This window comes from Lampetra fluviatilis, chromosome 27, assembly GCF_964198595.1.
Source record: "Lampetra fluviatilis chromosome 27, kcLamFluv1.1, whole genome shotgun sequence".
NCBI classification, from domain to species: Eukaryota; Metazoa; Chordata; class Hyperoartia; order Petromyzontiformes; family Petromyzontidae; genus Lampetra; species Lampetra fluviatilis.
The window spans coordinates 1,570,632-1,588,109 of NC_136301.1; the positions used below are offsets into that span (position 1 = coordinate 1,570,632).

Sequence of the window (17,478 nt, forward strand, 5' to 3'; positions counted from 1 at the left end):
CATAGTTGTGGCAACTCACGGAAAATGTCAGCAGGTTTTACGTTTTTTGGGGGGGCAGTGGGGCGGGGGGGGCAGTGGGACGGGGGGGGGGCAGTGGGACGGGGGGGGCAGTGGGACGGGGGGGCAGTGGGGTGGGGGGGCAGTGGGGTGGGGGGGGCAGTGGGACGGGGGGGCAGTGGGGTGGGGGGGGCAGTGGGACGGGGGGGGGCAGTGGGACGGGGGGGCAGTGGGGTGGGGGGGGGGCAGTGGGACGGGTGGGCAGTGGGACGGGGGGGCAGTGGGGCGGGGGGGCAGTGGGGGGGTCAGTGGGGCGGGGGGGGCAGTGGGGCGGGGGGGCAGTGGGGTGGGGGGGGGTCAGTGGGACGGGGGGTAAACCGCGCGCTCCGCCCTCACGCTCCGATTGGCCGCGCGCGACCTCTCGCCACGTGACGGAGCGCGGGCCAATCAGCGCGTCCGGCGAGCAGCGCGCGACCATGGCGGCGTCATCGTCTCCCGCCAGCGGCGACGCGGAGTCGCTGGGCGCCATGGTGGGCGACTTCTGCGCGATCACCGGTAACGGAATCACATCGCCCGCCGACACCCAACATCGCTTATCGTCTCTGGTCGTAGTCTTTTAAAAAATAATCAGCGTAGCGAGTGAAGTCGAACGGAAGCATCTTTGTTTATTTTCGAAATATTTAATTTTTTTTTTACCTCAAGGCCTCTGCTACTCCGACCGTGGTGGCGTAATCAACGTCTTTGGTGGTGGCGGTTGTTGTTGCTGCTGTTGTTGCTGTCGTTGTACACACAATGTAACAGTGATAGTCGTTTCGGGACTATCGTTCAAGGTGTTATTTATTCGCGGCACTGACGGTGATTAAGTTTTGAGAAGAGTTGATGCCAATGTTGTTGATGTGTCAGGCGGGGGTTGCGAATGTTGACTTGCTCAGTCAAAGTATTTAATAATAATTTTTACGATAGGCTTATAATGATCAGCTTGCTCGTTTCTGTCAGATATATATAGCATGTATGCAGGCATTATGTTTAGCATTGTAGCATACGATAGATATGTATGCGTGTGTATTTAGATTTGGTTGTGTGTGGAAAGTGCAGAATTTAGATATAAGTTTTCGTAACAATATTTTTTACGTGGATTTTATAAGCTCATTATTTTTTTGAATTACTTATGAATGATAACTTTAAAATACTGATAAAACCACCAGTCCAAACCATCCACAAATGTTTAAAGTTAACAATACGAGGCAGTAATCTCGATGGTGCAGATAAAACGAGCACCACTTCACAGGAAGTCGACAGTGGTCGTCTCTTGAATGTACGAGGCCCGGTCATGGAAATGTGGAATGGCGTTTCTGGCAAAATGCTGTTTGTTTACGCAGTAAAAGTTTGACCTAAATAATTAAGTATCAGAGCCTGGCATATTGTTAAGAATTCACACCGACTATCATCTTCATTCCTCTTGCTAGGTCAGTAAAATAAGTACTACTTTGTGGGTTTATACAAAACTGCAAGCACAGCAACTATCTGTGCAATTAAGCATTACTCTGCCGCAAGAATGTGTAATTTTCAACAACTGGTTCGAAGTCGGCAATGGTTAATCATATACGATGATGAGACCCTGTGTAGAATGTATACCCCCATCGTGCATAACAGGTGCTATAGGCTGGTGGGGGGACATGTGGTGGGCAGCAGAGTTCAGTGTGCCTCCCCGCTCTTACCACCCCACATTTGCCCAGCGTGGTGGAATATTGTGCTCATCCAGCAGTGGATTGATGGCTCATGGAAATCAAGTTTGGTTGAGATTCTGATTGATTATGAATGACTGACCTCTGGCACAGGAATGTGGAATTTGCACCACATGGTTGTAAAGCAGTCAATATTATTATCAATCCCCTGCTGGGTGACTGCCACACAGGTCAGTTTGGAAGAAATTAAGCACTCACCTCTGTTTAGTGAGAAACCATAAAACTTACTTAAATACAGTTGAACCTTGCATGTGAAACTTGCCGGGGACATGTATTGGCAGGTTATTGAAAAGGTTAGATGTGTGAACAATCTGATAATTATAGAATATTACAATTAAACACGAGGCAAATACTGCACTGGTGGATATTTAATTGATGAAGGCAGATATGTGATGGATTGGATATGCAACGGAATGTACAGTACAGAAATCTAAACTGTGTTCGCACTCTGAACGATTTTGTTCTTGCACGTTTACTTGGCACTTGAGTTGGATTTCCGGCCACAGCTAACATTAGTGGCGAGTGATGTCTGAAATAGTCTTGAGCACCCCTTCCACCAACTATAATAACCGACACGGTGAAGTATGGTCAAACAACGGCAATGATCGAAAAGGTGTGTGAGGAAGCCAGAATTTAGCCGCGCATTGATAATGGGCTGTACGTTTGTATGTATTTACTAGACATGTAATGACGCTTCAATCGATTAAATAAGATCGATTCTAGCAATTTTGCAGACTAATGAACAAACAAAAATTGAGACGGGTATTACAATCTGAACAAGCAGAATGGCAGAATTAATTAAAACGTATATGACTATAAAATTAAATCGCAATCATGAACGTGACAATTCATTGAATAACTAGGGGGAGGTGTCAGTGATTTGTATCATGCCTCTTGTTTGTTTACCCCACTTCTCCCTTGGTTAGACATGTTCTAAATGTATCCTAACCCGCTTTCAAATAAATAACCTACTGTCACTGGTGTGTGTGTGTACAACGCAATGGTGTGTGTTTTTGCCTCACTTTCCCTCTCTCTGTTCCTCATTGTTAGCATTGTATCTGTATTTGTCTGTGCTTGCATTTCTATTGATATGATTTACTCTGTGGGCGAGCGTAGCTGTTTGTGTAGCTGTTTGTGACAGTGTATGTGTGGAGGGGCCTGCACTCGGACGACTCCGCCTTCAATGAGTACCGACCGCTGTGCATTAATATCAGCACTGGAGAGACACACGGCTGCCAACATACTCCCCACCACACCACCCCCTTGTGTGTTGTACCGACCTTAATAGGTGCTTGCAAACAGCACTTGCCCCAACTGCCTGAATTGCTACGAAGGGAAATGTTGTTTTTTGTGTGTTTGGTGATGCAGAGTGTTGTACGTTGCAGTAATACCTGTTGAACTGGGCTTTATCCCTGGCCATGATATATACAACAGTACTTACGAGGCCTAGGGATACGTGAGGCATCTAGACTGGATGAGCCCAGGGCAGCCAGAGCCTAAAGCACCAAACAGATAAGGCCAGGCTGCCAGGAGGGTTCAGGGTATCCAGGACAGATGAGGGCGAGAGAAGCTGCATGACAGCAAACAGGACTGGGGCAAATGAGACCCAGGGGAAGATGTGGGAGGAGCTGAGGTCCAAATGAATCCCACTGATAATGCCAATTATATTAAGAGGAAACCCTTTTTTAAGGAGGGCCCTACTTCACTGGGATGTTTGGTCAATTCTATTAGTTAATGGCTTTGTGTTAGAGGAAACCAGAGCAGACTAAGAATACAGTACCTACTAGACTTACCAAGGGGTGAACATAGCACTGGCTTCTGTCCACACACTGTAGCCCCATGCCTGCAACACTCGATAAGTCCTGTCTTAACAAGCCTCAATTTTGCGTAGCATCTGGCTTCTCGTGATAGTGGACACATTCAAGGATGGATATGGCTGTAGACTAAATCAATAAGGAATAGAATCATGCAAATGCAGGTCTTTGCATTGCTTTCCACCGTGCTTTTATGCTCGGGAGTTTTTAAATAACGATATGTATTCAAACCGCATACAGAGATCATGTCACAAGCCACATGCCATTGTGAGATAATGACCCAAGGCGAATCCGTTTAGCGGAGGATTTTGTCTTCAAAGTTTTTGGGGAAGCCTCTAATCAATCCGGCCATTTTTTTGTAAGGCAGGTCAGTAATAGCAATGCAACTTTATCCTAATGTTTTCCGAATTTGATTGTCTTTACAATGGTTATCGTGCCTTAACATTTCAGACAGACAAAGCTGATACATTCAAGCTTTCATCAACGTGTTATTAATAATCAAAGGTCTGGTATCTGAACCTTGTTACAACTATATTTGATAGATCCTGCAGTTCGATGGTTGTGCTATCATTTACTTAATTGTTTATGCCAGTGGTTGCTCATTTATGTCATTAGTGTCTCAATAATAAAGAAATGTCTGGTGTCTGAAACTCATTCCATTCCTCCCTCACCCTCCCTGATGAACCATATCTGCTTGTCCCCTCCTTCATGGCCTGTTTTGCTGGTTCCCTACCCCTCCCTGGTGATCTGTTCTTACTTGTTCCCTCCCACCATCCTGATTATCTATTTCTGTGTGCTCTCTCCCCCCTCCCTGATGTTGAGTTGCAGGTGCATCTCAGGATGTGGCGCTACACATGCTGGAGGCGTGCGGCAATGAGTTGCACACGGCCGTCACCATGTTCCTCGACGGCGGCGCAGGCTCCGTGCCCACGGCCGCTGCCTCCCCGCTGGATGCCGCACATGGGCCCCCCGGCTCGTCGCGCTCGCATTCGCGGTCGCACACGCACGGAAGGGTGCACGCACCGCGCGCGCGACACGCCCTCAGCACCGCCACCGCGGCCACCATCGGCGCCGCGGCTGGCACGTCGCAACAGGCGGAAGACCTCGACGGGTGAGCGGGGCAACCGATTGGGCACGATTATCGGTTGATATCATGCGATGTTGGTTGCTCCATTGGTTGTGCTGTATATTGTTCAAATCTTCGGATGTTTTATTGTTTTGCACACTTGATTGAGTTCTGTAGGTAGCTCCAGCTTTCGGTTGCTCAGTTGATTGATTTCTTGATCGATTGTACTGTGTGTGTGTGTGCACTTGCATTTACAGTATATGCTTTTATTTACCCTGGTGACCTTCAATTCTGCTCACAGCCAACATCAGTGACAAATATGTGAACCGTTACTCAGCCTCTCCTAGGTGGCCTTGAATTATTACCTGGTGCTTTGTGTAAATATCTGCTTTGGGGACAGAATTTTCCCCAACAGCGTGTATGGATATACAGGTTGTGTGAGTGTTTATACGTGTCCCTGTGCATCCGTGTGCACCTGTGTATGTAGAGGGGAGGTGCGGGCACCCATCCCACAGAAACAGGAGGTGCTGGTGGATCCAGAACCCATCTTTGGGGGTGAGTCCAGGGCAGTCTCCACTCCTCAGCCAGTTAGGCCACAGGCTCACTGGAGAAATGCCACCATTGCATTAAGCGTTATGCCCAGCAAGCTGTCTCTGCTTTGGCGGGACAATTCTAATGAATAATCAGATACCTTTACAAATTCGTTGCTTTACTATTATGAGACTCATTTTGCCATCCTGCTTCTCTCTGACAAAAGTTTCATTGATACGTTATTCCCTCCTGACTAAGGAGTGTAATATTTCACACCTCAAGTAATTTGATGAAAGTGACAATTTTAGTCAAGAATAGATTATTTTAGCCAAATATTTGCTGTCTTTTTATTTATTTTGTCTTCCATAATATTTCGTCTTGTTTGTACAATTTTGTTCATTGCATTTACCTAAATGTAACACCATATGATTTGCATAATGCTGCATCGATTCATAATGTAATATTGTATCTAAAACATTAAATTGTGTGTATGAGAATGGATTATTGTCACTTTAAGATCAAATCACTTGGAAAGCAGGGTTAAACCTAAACCAGTTTTTATAGGCTTCTGTGGAGCTACGTTCTGGGCATCAGAGGGCAGTGCAAAAAAATACATAGTGTGCAGTACTCTACTTCTGTGCTGCCGCTTAAATGCTCCTCACCTTAAACCAGCATGGTGAAGTAAGGAAAATGTATCCTCTACGATCTGCACGGCATGGGGGAGGCCCTCATCCAGCAGTAGATTGACAAAAAGGGCTGTATATGTACACGTGTTACATTTAGACCAATGGAGTTAGCAACATTTTACAAACGAGACGTAAAAAAGTAAAAGTAGCGATTCAAGGGAGTCTATAAAATCACGGCAATCTAAACGGTTACATTTTGTAAAAGTCTATGGGTGGATGGGGGTCAATTGCCACATGCTTACTGTGCCCCTCCACTGGCTGAGAAACCCCCAGCGGAGAAAATGGTTGTAAAAGCGGCTTCCATCAATGCCAGGGCATGTGACGTTTGTGTCTCCCTCTTTGACGTTTCAGCCCCCAAGCGAAGCCGACTCTCGCAGTCGGTGTTCGACGGATTCCGAGACTTCCAGACCGAAGCGAGTAAGTTCAAAAACTCGCTCGCTATTTCACTCGCTCGCCGTGCTCCATTGCGTTTTCATCGCAGCGTCATAACTGTAACAGCCTCATTACTGTCATGAACAGTAACCGTGGGAGTGTCAGCATCATCATAAGCAACAGCAGTAGTATTGTTGGAATCAGCAGCAGAAGTAGCAAAAGTAGGAGTGTGATGCATCATCATCTGCAGCAGTAGCAATGGAATGGTAATTTCTCAGCACACAAGAATTGTTAAGTGCTGGGAGGCAGATGTCGGCATGGTGGCAGTTGGTTGTCAGGTGGCATTTGGAAGTTGTTGGGTGCCAGTTAGCAAGTCGAGGTTAGCTGTTGCTTCTTGGCAGTTTTCAGGCGGCTCAGTGGTAGAGGAAGCGGCCTGCAATCAGGAAAGTCAAGAGTGGCTGTCCTATGGATAGACTTGCATCTGGCATAGGAATGTGGAATTACACCACTTGCTCAGGGTTGTAAATGGGAGAGGAGCACTGCCTCTACTTATTTGAGCAAGCACATTGAGTTATGGGTTATTGTGTACCAGGTGGCGGATAGTGGTTGCTCAGTGGCGGATAGAGTGAAATTTGGCAATTGGAAGTTGCGCAGTGGTCATTGCTGTGTGACAGTTGTCAAGTTGCAGATCTTGGTTGCTTGGTGGCAGTTTCTAGGTTGCAGGTAGTGGTTACCAGGAAACGGTTGCAGTTGACGTGTTGCGGTGGGTAACTCACCGTTGCTCTTCACAGTCAGGCAGGAGCAGGAGCTTCTGAACGGTGGAGCAGTCGATAGGAGGTTGAAGACGCTCGCCGACCTCTTCAGACCACCCATCGACCTCATGCACAAGGGCACCTTCGAGACGGTGAGTTAGGGGCAAAGCGGGGAGTGGCATTGTGAGGAGCCACTTGACACACAAAAGTCACTGTGTAGTGATGCTGAAATGATTACTAATTTTATGGAAGTCTGTTCGTTAAAGTGATTTGGTTTGTATAGAGCTGTTCAGTTAAGTGGCTTCATCCGTTTTTTTAGATGTTCATCAACGAAGACTTGGTTTTTCCCTTGATTTGGCCAAATAAAATGTCTCGGTGTCAAAGATATCAGTGTTACTGTCATGCATTAAACATTACTCTCAGTGGAAGGGCGAGTGGGAAATTCCTGTCACCTAGTTTGTGAATCGGAAGCAATCTCAGTGGTAACTCTGTGGTGTCCGCTTGTGTGGGCCGACCATGGCTTGCCGTGTTGTAGCCATGGGCCTGCGAGGTGGCCAGGAGATGGCATTGCTGAGTGTTATCGCTCGGTGCGTGTGGTGGGTTTTCTCCAGGTTATCCATTTGCCTCACACGTGAAGCCAAACGCGAATAGAGTTGGCCAAACATCCCAACGTAGCAGGACCTTCCTGAACAGGAGTCTCCTGACAAGGGGCCAGTATCACAAGCAGGATAAAATTGGGGAAGAAGATAATATGTAAAGAGAATTGGGTGGCACTGCTTACATTCTTTCCTCCTTGCCCTTTTCCCACCATCAATGCGCACTGGGCTCGGCAGGCAAAGAAGACGGGGCAGTCGCAGCGCAAGTGGCTCATGGTGAATATCCAAAATGTGCAGGACTTCTCCTGCCAGTGTCTCAACCGCGACGTGTGGAGCCACGAGGCAGTCAAGGCTGTCATCCGTGAGCACTTCATCTTCTGGCAGGTGAGGCCACTGCACCCAATCACAGTTGCTCACATGCTGGAGCTCTCTCTCGATAAATGTACACCTCACTCATTCGCTTGCTTAGTCCATTGAACCCCCTTTCTAGATCTGTCACTTGCATGAATGCTCACCCATTCGTCTTATAGATAGCTCAGTGTCTACCCATTTGGTCACCCAATTTCTCACCCCTCGTTCAGTCACACGACCTGTAGCTTGATCACTTGCCTCATGATTTAATCATTCATCTTTGCCTGATCGCTCACGTCTTTGATTACTCACAGCTCTTTCACTTTACACTCATGGTCTCATCTGATTGCTCACTTGACCTCCCCCCCCACCGTTGCTCATTCATATCCTGATTTCTCTCATCTTTGTACACGTGCACTAACATGCCTTAATGCGTTTGTTTGCATCGCCGGTGTGTTTGCCCGTTCAGGTTTATCACGACAGTGAGGAGGGACAGAGGTACATGCAGTTCTACAAGCTGACGGAATTCCCATACGTGTCCGTGCTTGACCCTAGGACAGGCAAGCGTGCAATATGCCCACATGCGCAACTATTAACGCATGCACACATGCAAAGACACACCTACCGCTATTAACACATATGTGCACAAACAGCGTTAACATGTACACACGGCTCTTCGGATTGCAAGTGGTGGTGGCGGCATCTTAGAGGAGGCCTTCATCCAGCAGGCGGATTTGACCGTGCCTGCTGATGACGAATGGTTAGCGGTGTGAGCCTGGTGCCGACTGTTTCTGTTTTCCACGTGCGCACACGCAGGGGAGAAACTCCTCGAGTGCCATCGGCTCGACGCCAACTCGCTGCTTGAGCTCGTCACCGAGTTCCTATCCACGTACAACCTCAACGAGGCCTCACCGGGGAAACCAAAGAAACGCTCGCGCACGGTAACTTCGCCACTCTCTCGGCACTGTTCAACCAGGAGACACTCGCTGGGTCTCGAAAGACCCTTCAGCAGGAGGGGTCCCACTAAGTTTTCGCAGTGGGGGCGACGATTGTTATTCGTTTCCCACTAACTTTTCAAATGTGTCATATTTTGGACTGTGATACCAGCACACAATGGCCGACTGTTTTTAGAATAATGTTGCGGGATCTTTTAACGACTGCTGTGAGGCTGGTGGCACGTTTTACGGTTAATACACGCACAGTGGCGCAATTGGCGGACTGTACCTCAGTAAATCTGGCTCGAATGGTCAAATCCGTGATGGGACAACCTGCGATGGGCAAGTTTTTGGTGTATATTAAGTAACGATGGTGATGAGAACATGGCACGAATGTCTTCAATACGATGGTTGTTAAACAATTTTATTATTCTTTTTCATCGAATGTTGATTCCAGAAATCATGGAATCCACATTTGTTTAAGGGTCTTCCAAAAGCCCCTAATATTTGCAGGACACGTTATATGTCTGCCCACGGTACATCGAAGATGCTCTGGACACCACAAGGAGGAAATGTCATTGTTTGGAATGTTGCACTAAACTTGTTTATTGTTGCTTACGTAAATAGCACCATTGTTTTCCTGTGTCACCCAGTAAAATACTGCCAAGTCTAGACCAGGCATTATTAATTATGCTTCTCTCTGGGTTACGCGTGTCTGCTTCATTGTGATATCCCCACAACACGCACACACCACGTGACGCCCTCCCATCTGGGCCTGTTCTCCCAGGCGAGCCTGATAGATGCTAGCGAGGACAGTCAGCTGGAAGCCGCTATTCAGGCTTCACTTCAGGTGAGTGTGGGCCTCGCAGCGATGGCTGTCGCATGGTTTAATCGCGTATGCTTCTTTACATTGGGGGCTGAACAAGAATTGTTTGGGTTGTCAGCCAATTTGGCGGGTTTGCTTTCGCAACTCCCATTAGCACTGGATGGCTAAGTACGGTGCGAAAGAAGTTCAATGTACATGTATACCAAGTTATGTTGTGTCTTTAAGTAATGCCGTGCCATTTCAGAGTTTTGCCGAATTGCCTTGTGTGGTACGGAAAATTGTCATGTCACGCCGAATCACATCATGCCTCGTCAAGTCGCACTCGTGTGTAATGCCAAGTTACGTCTTGCTCTGCCTTGTCGAGTGATGCTCTGTTTTCCCGAGTTATTCCATATCTTACCGAGTTTTGCCTGGCATTTTTGGCGAGTCATGCTGTATCTTACTAATTCTTGCCGTGTCTTACGAAGTCATGTCTCACCAAGCCGAGTCATGCTTTGTGTTACCGAGTCATGCTCTATCTTACGAATTCATGCCTTGTCTTGCGGAGTCACGTCTCACCAAGCCGTGACGAGCGCTGCTGTGTTTTGCCGAGTTGCAACGATCTGTGCTGATTCGGCCGTGCCGGTCCCCCCAGGAGACGCACTACGGGCCGTCGGCCGCCCCCTCTCCTCCCCACTCATCAGGGGCCCCCTCTGACGATGACAACGACGACGATGACGACGAGATCGACAATGAGGTGCCGTGTGCGCGAGGTGGCGTGTGTGTGTGTACGTGTGTGTGTATACGTGTTGATACTTACACGTGTATGTGAGTGTGAGTGTGTTCATACCTACATGTGACTGAGCAATGTGTGCGTTTGTATTTGCACTTCAAAGGTACATGTTTATGTATGTGCTGTCTGTGTGTGCTTGTGTATTTGCTGCTTGTACGTACGTGTGTGTGTGCACTGTGTGTGCGTACATACCGCTTGTGCCTGCATGTGTGTGTGCGCGTGTCCTCCCTATGTCTGCGTGCGTGTGTGTTTATGTGCACTGTGTGCATTCTGTGCGCTGTGTGTGCATACGCGCGTGTGCTGCCTGTGTGCGTGTGCTGCCTGTGTGCATGCCTGCCTGCGTGCGTGCGCCTCCACACTGTGTGCGTGTGTATGCACCGTCTGCGCATAAGTGCAGGTGGCGGAGGGCAGTGCAGGCGGTGCAGCTCGGACTTGTGAAGACGACGACGACGACGACGATGAAGACGTCTGCGTCGACTCCACCGAGGGCTCCAACCCGGCGTGGGAGGACAGCGGTAGTGCTGGGGGAGAGGAGAAAGGTGATGGAGCGTGGGGGTGCTCTCTCTATTCGATCAAGAAGCCAGCGCCAGACAGCACACATGCTCGCACACAAATAAGTTATGGGATAACGAAATATATTTTTGAAAATCTCAACAAACTCGTAATTATTATGACTGGCATGTAGCGGCGTAAAAACGTACGTGTCCAGGTGCAGCCCTTTGTTAAACCACCACTCGATAAGGGCCTCCCCACGCCGTGCGAGTTGTGGGGGTTATTAGATCTCATTTCAACTCCACGGCTCAGTAGGTTGGTGCAAATCACCCCCGTGACCCACATGGCATGGGTAGGCTTTTATGCAGCAGTGGATTGACAGAAATTCTGTACATGGTCATGAAATTGTCTCAGGCTTCAGGTCTCCTGGGCTCATGGGTGTGTGTATGTGCGTGCCGTCCCTATCGGTGTGTGCGTGTTTTATATTTATAGAGCGCCTTCACTCAAGGTGCTTAACGCGGTTTAAAAAACGGGGTCGTGCAAGGTTTGAGGAATGAGTGAACACGATCGAGCATATTTAGGGGTCACAAAATGTAAGGGGAGGGACGGGAAGGAGTGGAGGTGCGAAGGGAGGAAAAAGAATGGGAAATAGAGAAGTGTTAAGTTTTAAGAGAGGAATGGAAGGAGGTCAAGGAAGGGGACTGCTTAATGTACGTGTGTACGTGTCTGTCTCTGTCCTCAGGCCCCCAGTCTCGGCTCATGGTTCGATTCCCAGATGGGAAACGCGAGCAGGTGGTGATGGCGGCAGAGGCAACGTTAACGGTGAGTGAACACAAAGCACGCACGCACCCTAGAGCACACGACAGGTACACAGAGTTCACGCGAATGGCGCACGCACACTCGAATACACAAGCACACCCTGCACATAGACACACTCGCAACATGCCCACACGCACATATACATTCATACGTATGTGCACCACAAAACACACAAACGAATATTGTACACACACACACACCACATCTCCACTCTTATCTTTAAAACGTGCACAGCATATGCATGCACCACATAGAACCATACTCGTACACCACAAAAACATAAATATACACACGCGTACCACCATCACATTTCGCACACACGAATACAAATGTGTACAAACATTAAAAGTATACTGACATCGCACACAAACGAAATACATGCATGTGATGAAGATTCAGCTGTTACTACTTTTGTAAGCCCCACACTCACATACTCACACATTTACACATGCATAACTCACATACACTAGCAACACGCGTGCACTTGCATGCAAATACATGTACACATCTACCTACATATGTGTACATATGCACTCTCTCTCTCACAAAGACAAAGATCCCCAGACAGTGTGTATGTAGCCTTATAGGCTGTTGGGGAAAGTGCTGTTAATGAGCACCAACTACACGTACACTCTTTGGTACGCACACAGATCTCGCGTAGATTCTAACGACAATCCAATCCTCTCCTGCACCGCCCCTCCTCCTGCACCACCAGGCCCTGCTGAGCCTAGTTGAGGCGCGCGGTTTCCCAGGCGACCGCTTTGAGCTCGTCACCAACTTTCCACGGCGGAAGCTGGCGGCACTGGGAGGAGACACGACGCTACGGCAGGCAGGCCTCTTCCCCCACGAGACCGTCTTCGTGCAGGAGAGGGTGTGATGGCCACCGTCACGCCTCATCCTCACCTCATTTCCCATCGTCCCGTCGTTTTTTTCGTTCTCCACAGCGTCCGCCTCGTGGGCTCGGCTCGGTTGTACGATGGAAAAGAAGTATGATGCGTATGCCACCCGTACCATGCCGCCCCTCCCCCGGCCCGTGCTGGCTCGGCTAGGTTGTACGATGGATAGAAATTCTCGGCGAGCCGAGGCAACGCAGGGCCCTCGTGGTACGGGTGATTTTTCACCGACTGTTTGCCATGCCGAGCCAGAACTGAATCATCGTACTACGCTAGCCTTGTGACATTGAATCTGGCTTGGGGCAAAACAGGGCCAGCGGTGGTGGGGCTAATGACGCGTTGATTGCGTGGGATGTCAGTCCTGGTCAACTGCGTGACAGCAACAGCACGGCTCACCGTCTACAGTGGAAAACAACCAGGGAACCTCCTGAGCCGAGCTGGCTTGGCAGGGTTGTATTGTCGAAAAGAGGTATGAGAGACAGGGTATGGCTGGCAACACCTCTTTTGCTTCGTTGAATTCCAAGGCAGAGCTGGGGTCGATTGTAATCGGGGCTTCATATTAGCTGGGTCTGTTTGGTTACCAGCCATGTGCCACCTACTCCACAGTCTACCAGCAACCCTGAAAATATCGACATTTTAAGTCCTGATCATAATTATGATTACAGCTCTATTGTTTGGCAAATTTCCAATTACAATCGACCCTCTCCGATTAGCTCGGTTGGCTACGTACGGTGTGAAAGAAGTTCTGCATACATACTTCCAAGGTAATCGGGGTGAGGGAAGACCCAGATAACACAGGTAATGCTAAACATGTAAATGCAGCTTCAGAAACGTTTTGAGTGTTTTTTCTGCCTCGCAAAGTAATCGGTTTACTTGTTTGTGATGTATTTTGGTCACGAGGCCACTCGGCTCATCCTTAGTGAGGAGCAGATAATTCAACCAGCAAGCATAAACATTATTTATTTTTCCACAAGCACGTTAAATCGACAGTTCGCCCACTTATGATAGACAGTAGTGAATGCAATTCGTTACCAATTGCCACAATTGCAATTGTTATCGACCCTAGTTGTGATCCAGTGTCAATGTCATCGCATATATCTACCCAAACGAGCGTGAGACACACTCATCTCTTTAGGCTGTTCTTAGACATGGGTGGAAATTACACATTCTCATGGTGGGGCCAAGTTCATCCACGGGATAATCACTCGCGGTGTAACAATGTTGCTTAAAAGTGATTGTGATGCTCACGATATTCGTGCCGCATGATGTTATAAGAAGCACAATGACCGTACGTTGGGTTCATTGGCGGGACAGCTGCAGCCATCCAGAAGTACTGAGCATCACGATATGTATTAAAAAAAAGATGATCAAATCATGACCCCTGGCATCATACCAAATCATTGAACCGCGAGACGGGGACAATTCATTACCGAGCTAATAATGTTTTCGCTTCCACCGAGTTGCCCTTATTCCAGGGTAAGAAGTTTCAAAGTCGGAACGTGTTCCTGCTCTGGCCAACTCTCATGGGGTGGCTTGCAGGGGCTCATAATGGCTGTGTCGGAGACACTGAGCTGACACCATTGAGATCCCGGCTTTTATTATGGATTTTAGCTGCCCAGCCATGATTAATCCACATTCTGAAGTGTATTGAGTTGATGACCTTAGTTCGATCAGCGATGACCCGCACGCAAAACACGTCACGGAAAATGTATTCCAGTGCTTGACAATTGAATAAAATCTTAGTTTGGCTGCCAAGCAACCAACCACCATCTCTACAGCAGTGCCCGTACGCTCGTGCGGTGCCCCGAGTGTGCTTTGCAATGCGACGAGCCCTCGATGGGGGGCACGGGAAGGTGCACCATCATGCTGTGTGCGGCTGTAGAGGCATTTGAAGGGATCTCGGTGGTAGTGAGATGATGTCCTTTTCCACACGCCATTCTTTGCACAGGTGATGTTACAATGCTCCCCGAAGGAATATTTCTTTGCCTAATAATAGCACGACTATTGGAATATATATTTTGATTGCCATTATTGCGTATACAATGGCGATAAAAAGAATACATCGGAAATGTGATTTTCTCAGTAACAAGGCATCGCACCCAATGTTGGTGGACACCCCATGATATCTCGGCTTGGCTGAGCCTCCGTAAATGGAGTGAATGCAGGCGCGTGTGTGTTTCGGGTTGTGCTTGTCTTCAGAACGACTGTAATTGATGCCTTTCCGTGACCAATCTATCTGCTCGGCGTTCTTGAATTTTGAACGCTGCATGCACAAAGATTCTGCCGTTTTATATTTGAGGCGTTTTCTTTTTCATCTTGGAAGTTTTTGTTTTCTGACCAGAACGATCGATGTTTTTTTTTTCCGCACGTGGTTGCGTCGTACGGGACCAGACGTCCGGGTTTCGTTTTCCCGTCTGACCGCGTGTTTCCCCGTCTGACCGCGTGTTTCCGTTCCCACCTGAGGGGTTGGTGTTACAACTGCGTGGGACCATCCTCTTTTCACCCACTCCCCTCTTTGCCCCCCCCTCCCTTCCTAATCCACCTCTCATTTATTATCCCCCCACTTTTGCTTGGGGTTTCAAGAGAGGCTATTTTTCAAGTAGAATATATGATGTAAACCTAGTTTAGTCCCACCAGTTTGACCTAAACAGGTTTTGACAAACCAGGTAAAAAAAAAATTCTCAATGATAATTACAGTAGATTCTCGATTATCTGCGTGCAGATTATCCGATTTGCGGATTAACCACGCGCCTGAGATTTTGACAAAAATTAATAACCGAACGAATATGTGCTCCGGTTCATCCGAAATCCACGTCATTGCCTCTACAGTACAGTAGTTGCGTATCTTTACAACCGTGAATGGAGTTTGATTGATTTTGATTGGCGTGGCTCTGCTATCCACTTAGTGGGTGGAGTCTTCTGCGCAGGAACAATAAACTATCACTCAACACGCGCGTCGATCGGTCGATCGTTAGTTGTTGCCATAGAGATCCGCGGGCATTGGATAATTTTTGATTATCCGCAATTTTGAATTAACCGCGGCCATCATCCCCATCATTTGCGCAGATAATCGAGAGGCTACTGTATATCCCTCCCCAAAGAGGCAGTGGTGTTTTAAATGTTTTGAGTAAAGTGGTAGTGTTAACCCATTGATCGCATGAACCCACGTGAAAAAGAGCTGGTGTGTAGGCCTGTGGACGATTCACTGTCAACTTTCACAATTTGATTCAGCAATTTGTTGTCCAGTTCTGCCTCTATACTGTGTCTCTTCTGTCTCCTCTATACTGTCTTCTGTATTGTCCGTCTCATCTGTATGTAGGTCCCTCGTTTTTAGCTTTCATCTGCCTCATGCCATTATCCTGAAAGTATCATTTGCATACAACTTGCGTATACGTTGCATACATCATCAGTAATTGATTCGAATACATGGTTCAGTGTATGTATTGTGTCTCGTGAGAGTCGATGTTGATTGATGAATTATGCATCTGATAACGTGAGGCCACGCGTCCGTGACAAAATGGAGATCTGGTGGGTAAGAGGCCGCATTTGCACCTAACTCTGTGGAGTCAGACATTCGATGTTTTGATGACGGGGGTCACCAGGCGTTCATATTTCACTTCTTTATTGCCATCCATCCACCACGCTGCGCGATTTTGCGTTTACATGCGAATTGTTACATGCATTGTATTTTTTAGGCTGTTCCAGTTTTTAATATCCAAGGGGACCCACTGACTGCCACCACAGTTGGCGATGCGGGCCATGGAAGCATTAACCCCTGCGTATCGTGTGTTGAGACACGCCGCTGTCCTGCAATGTACTGTTTCCATCGATCACAATCGGGTTTGGGATCCAAGATGACGTTTGGTAATAGGGATGGAGTGGGGGGTGCAGAATTATTAAATGGCAGCATCAGTGTTTCGTACTGCGTTGCCAAACGGACACGGGACTGAGGGAAAGCCCCCTCCTCACGCAGGTGTGAGATCGGGATATTCACTTGGACTCGCTTTGCCCCAACCATCTCCCAAACTATATAACCTTAGCCCTAAAATTGGAGCTAATGTTAGCCCTTACGCGAATACTTCCAAATTTCATTGCTCGAGCTATAACCCTAAGCGTAGCCCTTTTGCTAATAGTAGTCCCAAACTAGAGGTCGGCAATCTGTGGGTCTAAGCACTGCTTCGTGACGTTATTCATTAAGAACCGTTTCGGATTCACATGCATTGGCAGCTCTTAAAATATTCAGGTTTTTTTACTGAAATCGAATCAAATGGCTCGTTATTTTGGTTGCCGACCCCTGCCCTTAACCATAACCCTAACATGCCAAACCATATCCCGAACCTTATTCAAAACCTTAACCCTCGCACCAACTCTTACGATCGGTGTGGTTGTGCACGCCTGTGATACAGGGCTTTGGAGGCAAGGGTTGATGGATCACAGAGTTATGAAACTCCCAAACCCGCTGGGCTGCGAGGTGGCCAGGAGATGACAGCACAGCAAGTGGGTTCATGAACCAATGTATGGGACCATTGAGTGTTATGTCCCCTCGTATGTTTTGTGGGTTTTCTCTGGGCACTCAATTTCTTCCACATCAAGCAAACCACTCCATAAAAAAATAATTGACCAAACAATGTAAAAACATAAATGCGATGATTACAACTCTAACCCTACCCTTAATATGAACTCTAACTATCCCCTAACCGCCCTATCAGTAATAATTTCCATTACCCAACACTAACATTATAACCAGGGGTGTAATGATGCATTGTATCTGTCGTGAAAAGGAATCGACGTCTATTCGTATACGTCGTATGTAATGTGTTCAGCTTATCCA

At 47.8% G+C, this 17,478-nt stretch overlaps 1 protein-coding gene across 1 annotated transcript; it reads left to right on the plus strand.

Moving 5' to 3' along the window:
• The first annotated feature begins 443 nt into the window (after positions 1 to 443).
• UBXN7 (UBX domain protein 7) lies at positions 444 to 16,088 on the plus strand. The gene is made up of 13 exons (XM_078869001.1): positions 444 to 552; positions 4,385 to 4,667; positions 5,110 to 5,177; positions 6,191 to 6,256; positions 7,003 to 7,115; positions 7,797 to 7,943; positions 8,380 to 8,470; positions 8,727 to 8,851; positions 9,633 to 9,695; positions 10,306 to 10,407; positions 10,841 to 10,982; positions 11,678 to 11,757; positions 12,470 to 16,088. Exons 1-13 carry the CDS (start codon positions 474 to 476, stop codon positions 12,629 to 12,631), a joined length of 1,521 nt encoding a protein of 506 aa, XP_078725127.1. The 5' UTR covers positions 444 to 473; the 3' UTR covers positions 12,632 to 16,088.
• Positions 16,089 to 17,478: the final 1,390 nt, after the last annotated feature.

What these genes read in the sequence shown, in the direction of transcription:
- UBXN7 (XM_078869001.1), top strand. Translation starts at nt 474, where the DNA reads ATGGCGGCGTCATCGTCTCCCGCCAGCGGCGACGCGGAGTCGCTGGGC. An exon ending in CAAAGAAACGCTCGCGCACG is followed by an intron (nt 8,852 to 9,632) that starts GTAACTTCGCCA and finishes CTGTTCTCCCAG; the next exon opens with GCGAGCCTGATAGATGCTAG. An exon ending in ACGACGAGATCGACAATGAG is followed by an intron (nt 10,408 to 10,840) that starts GTGCCGTGTGCG and finishes GCATAAGTGCAG; the next exon opens with GTGGCGGAGGGCAGTGCAGG.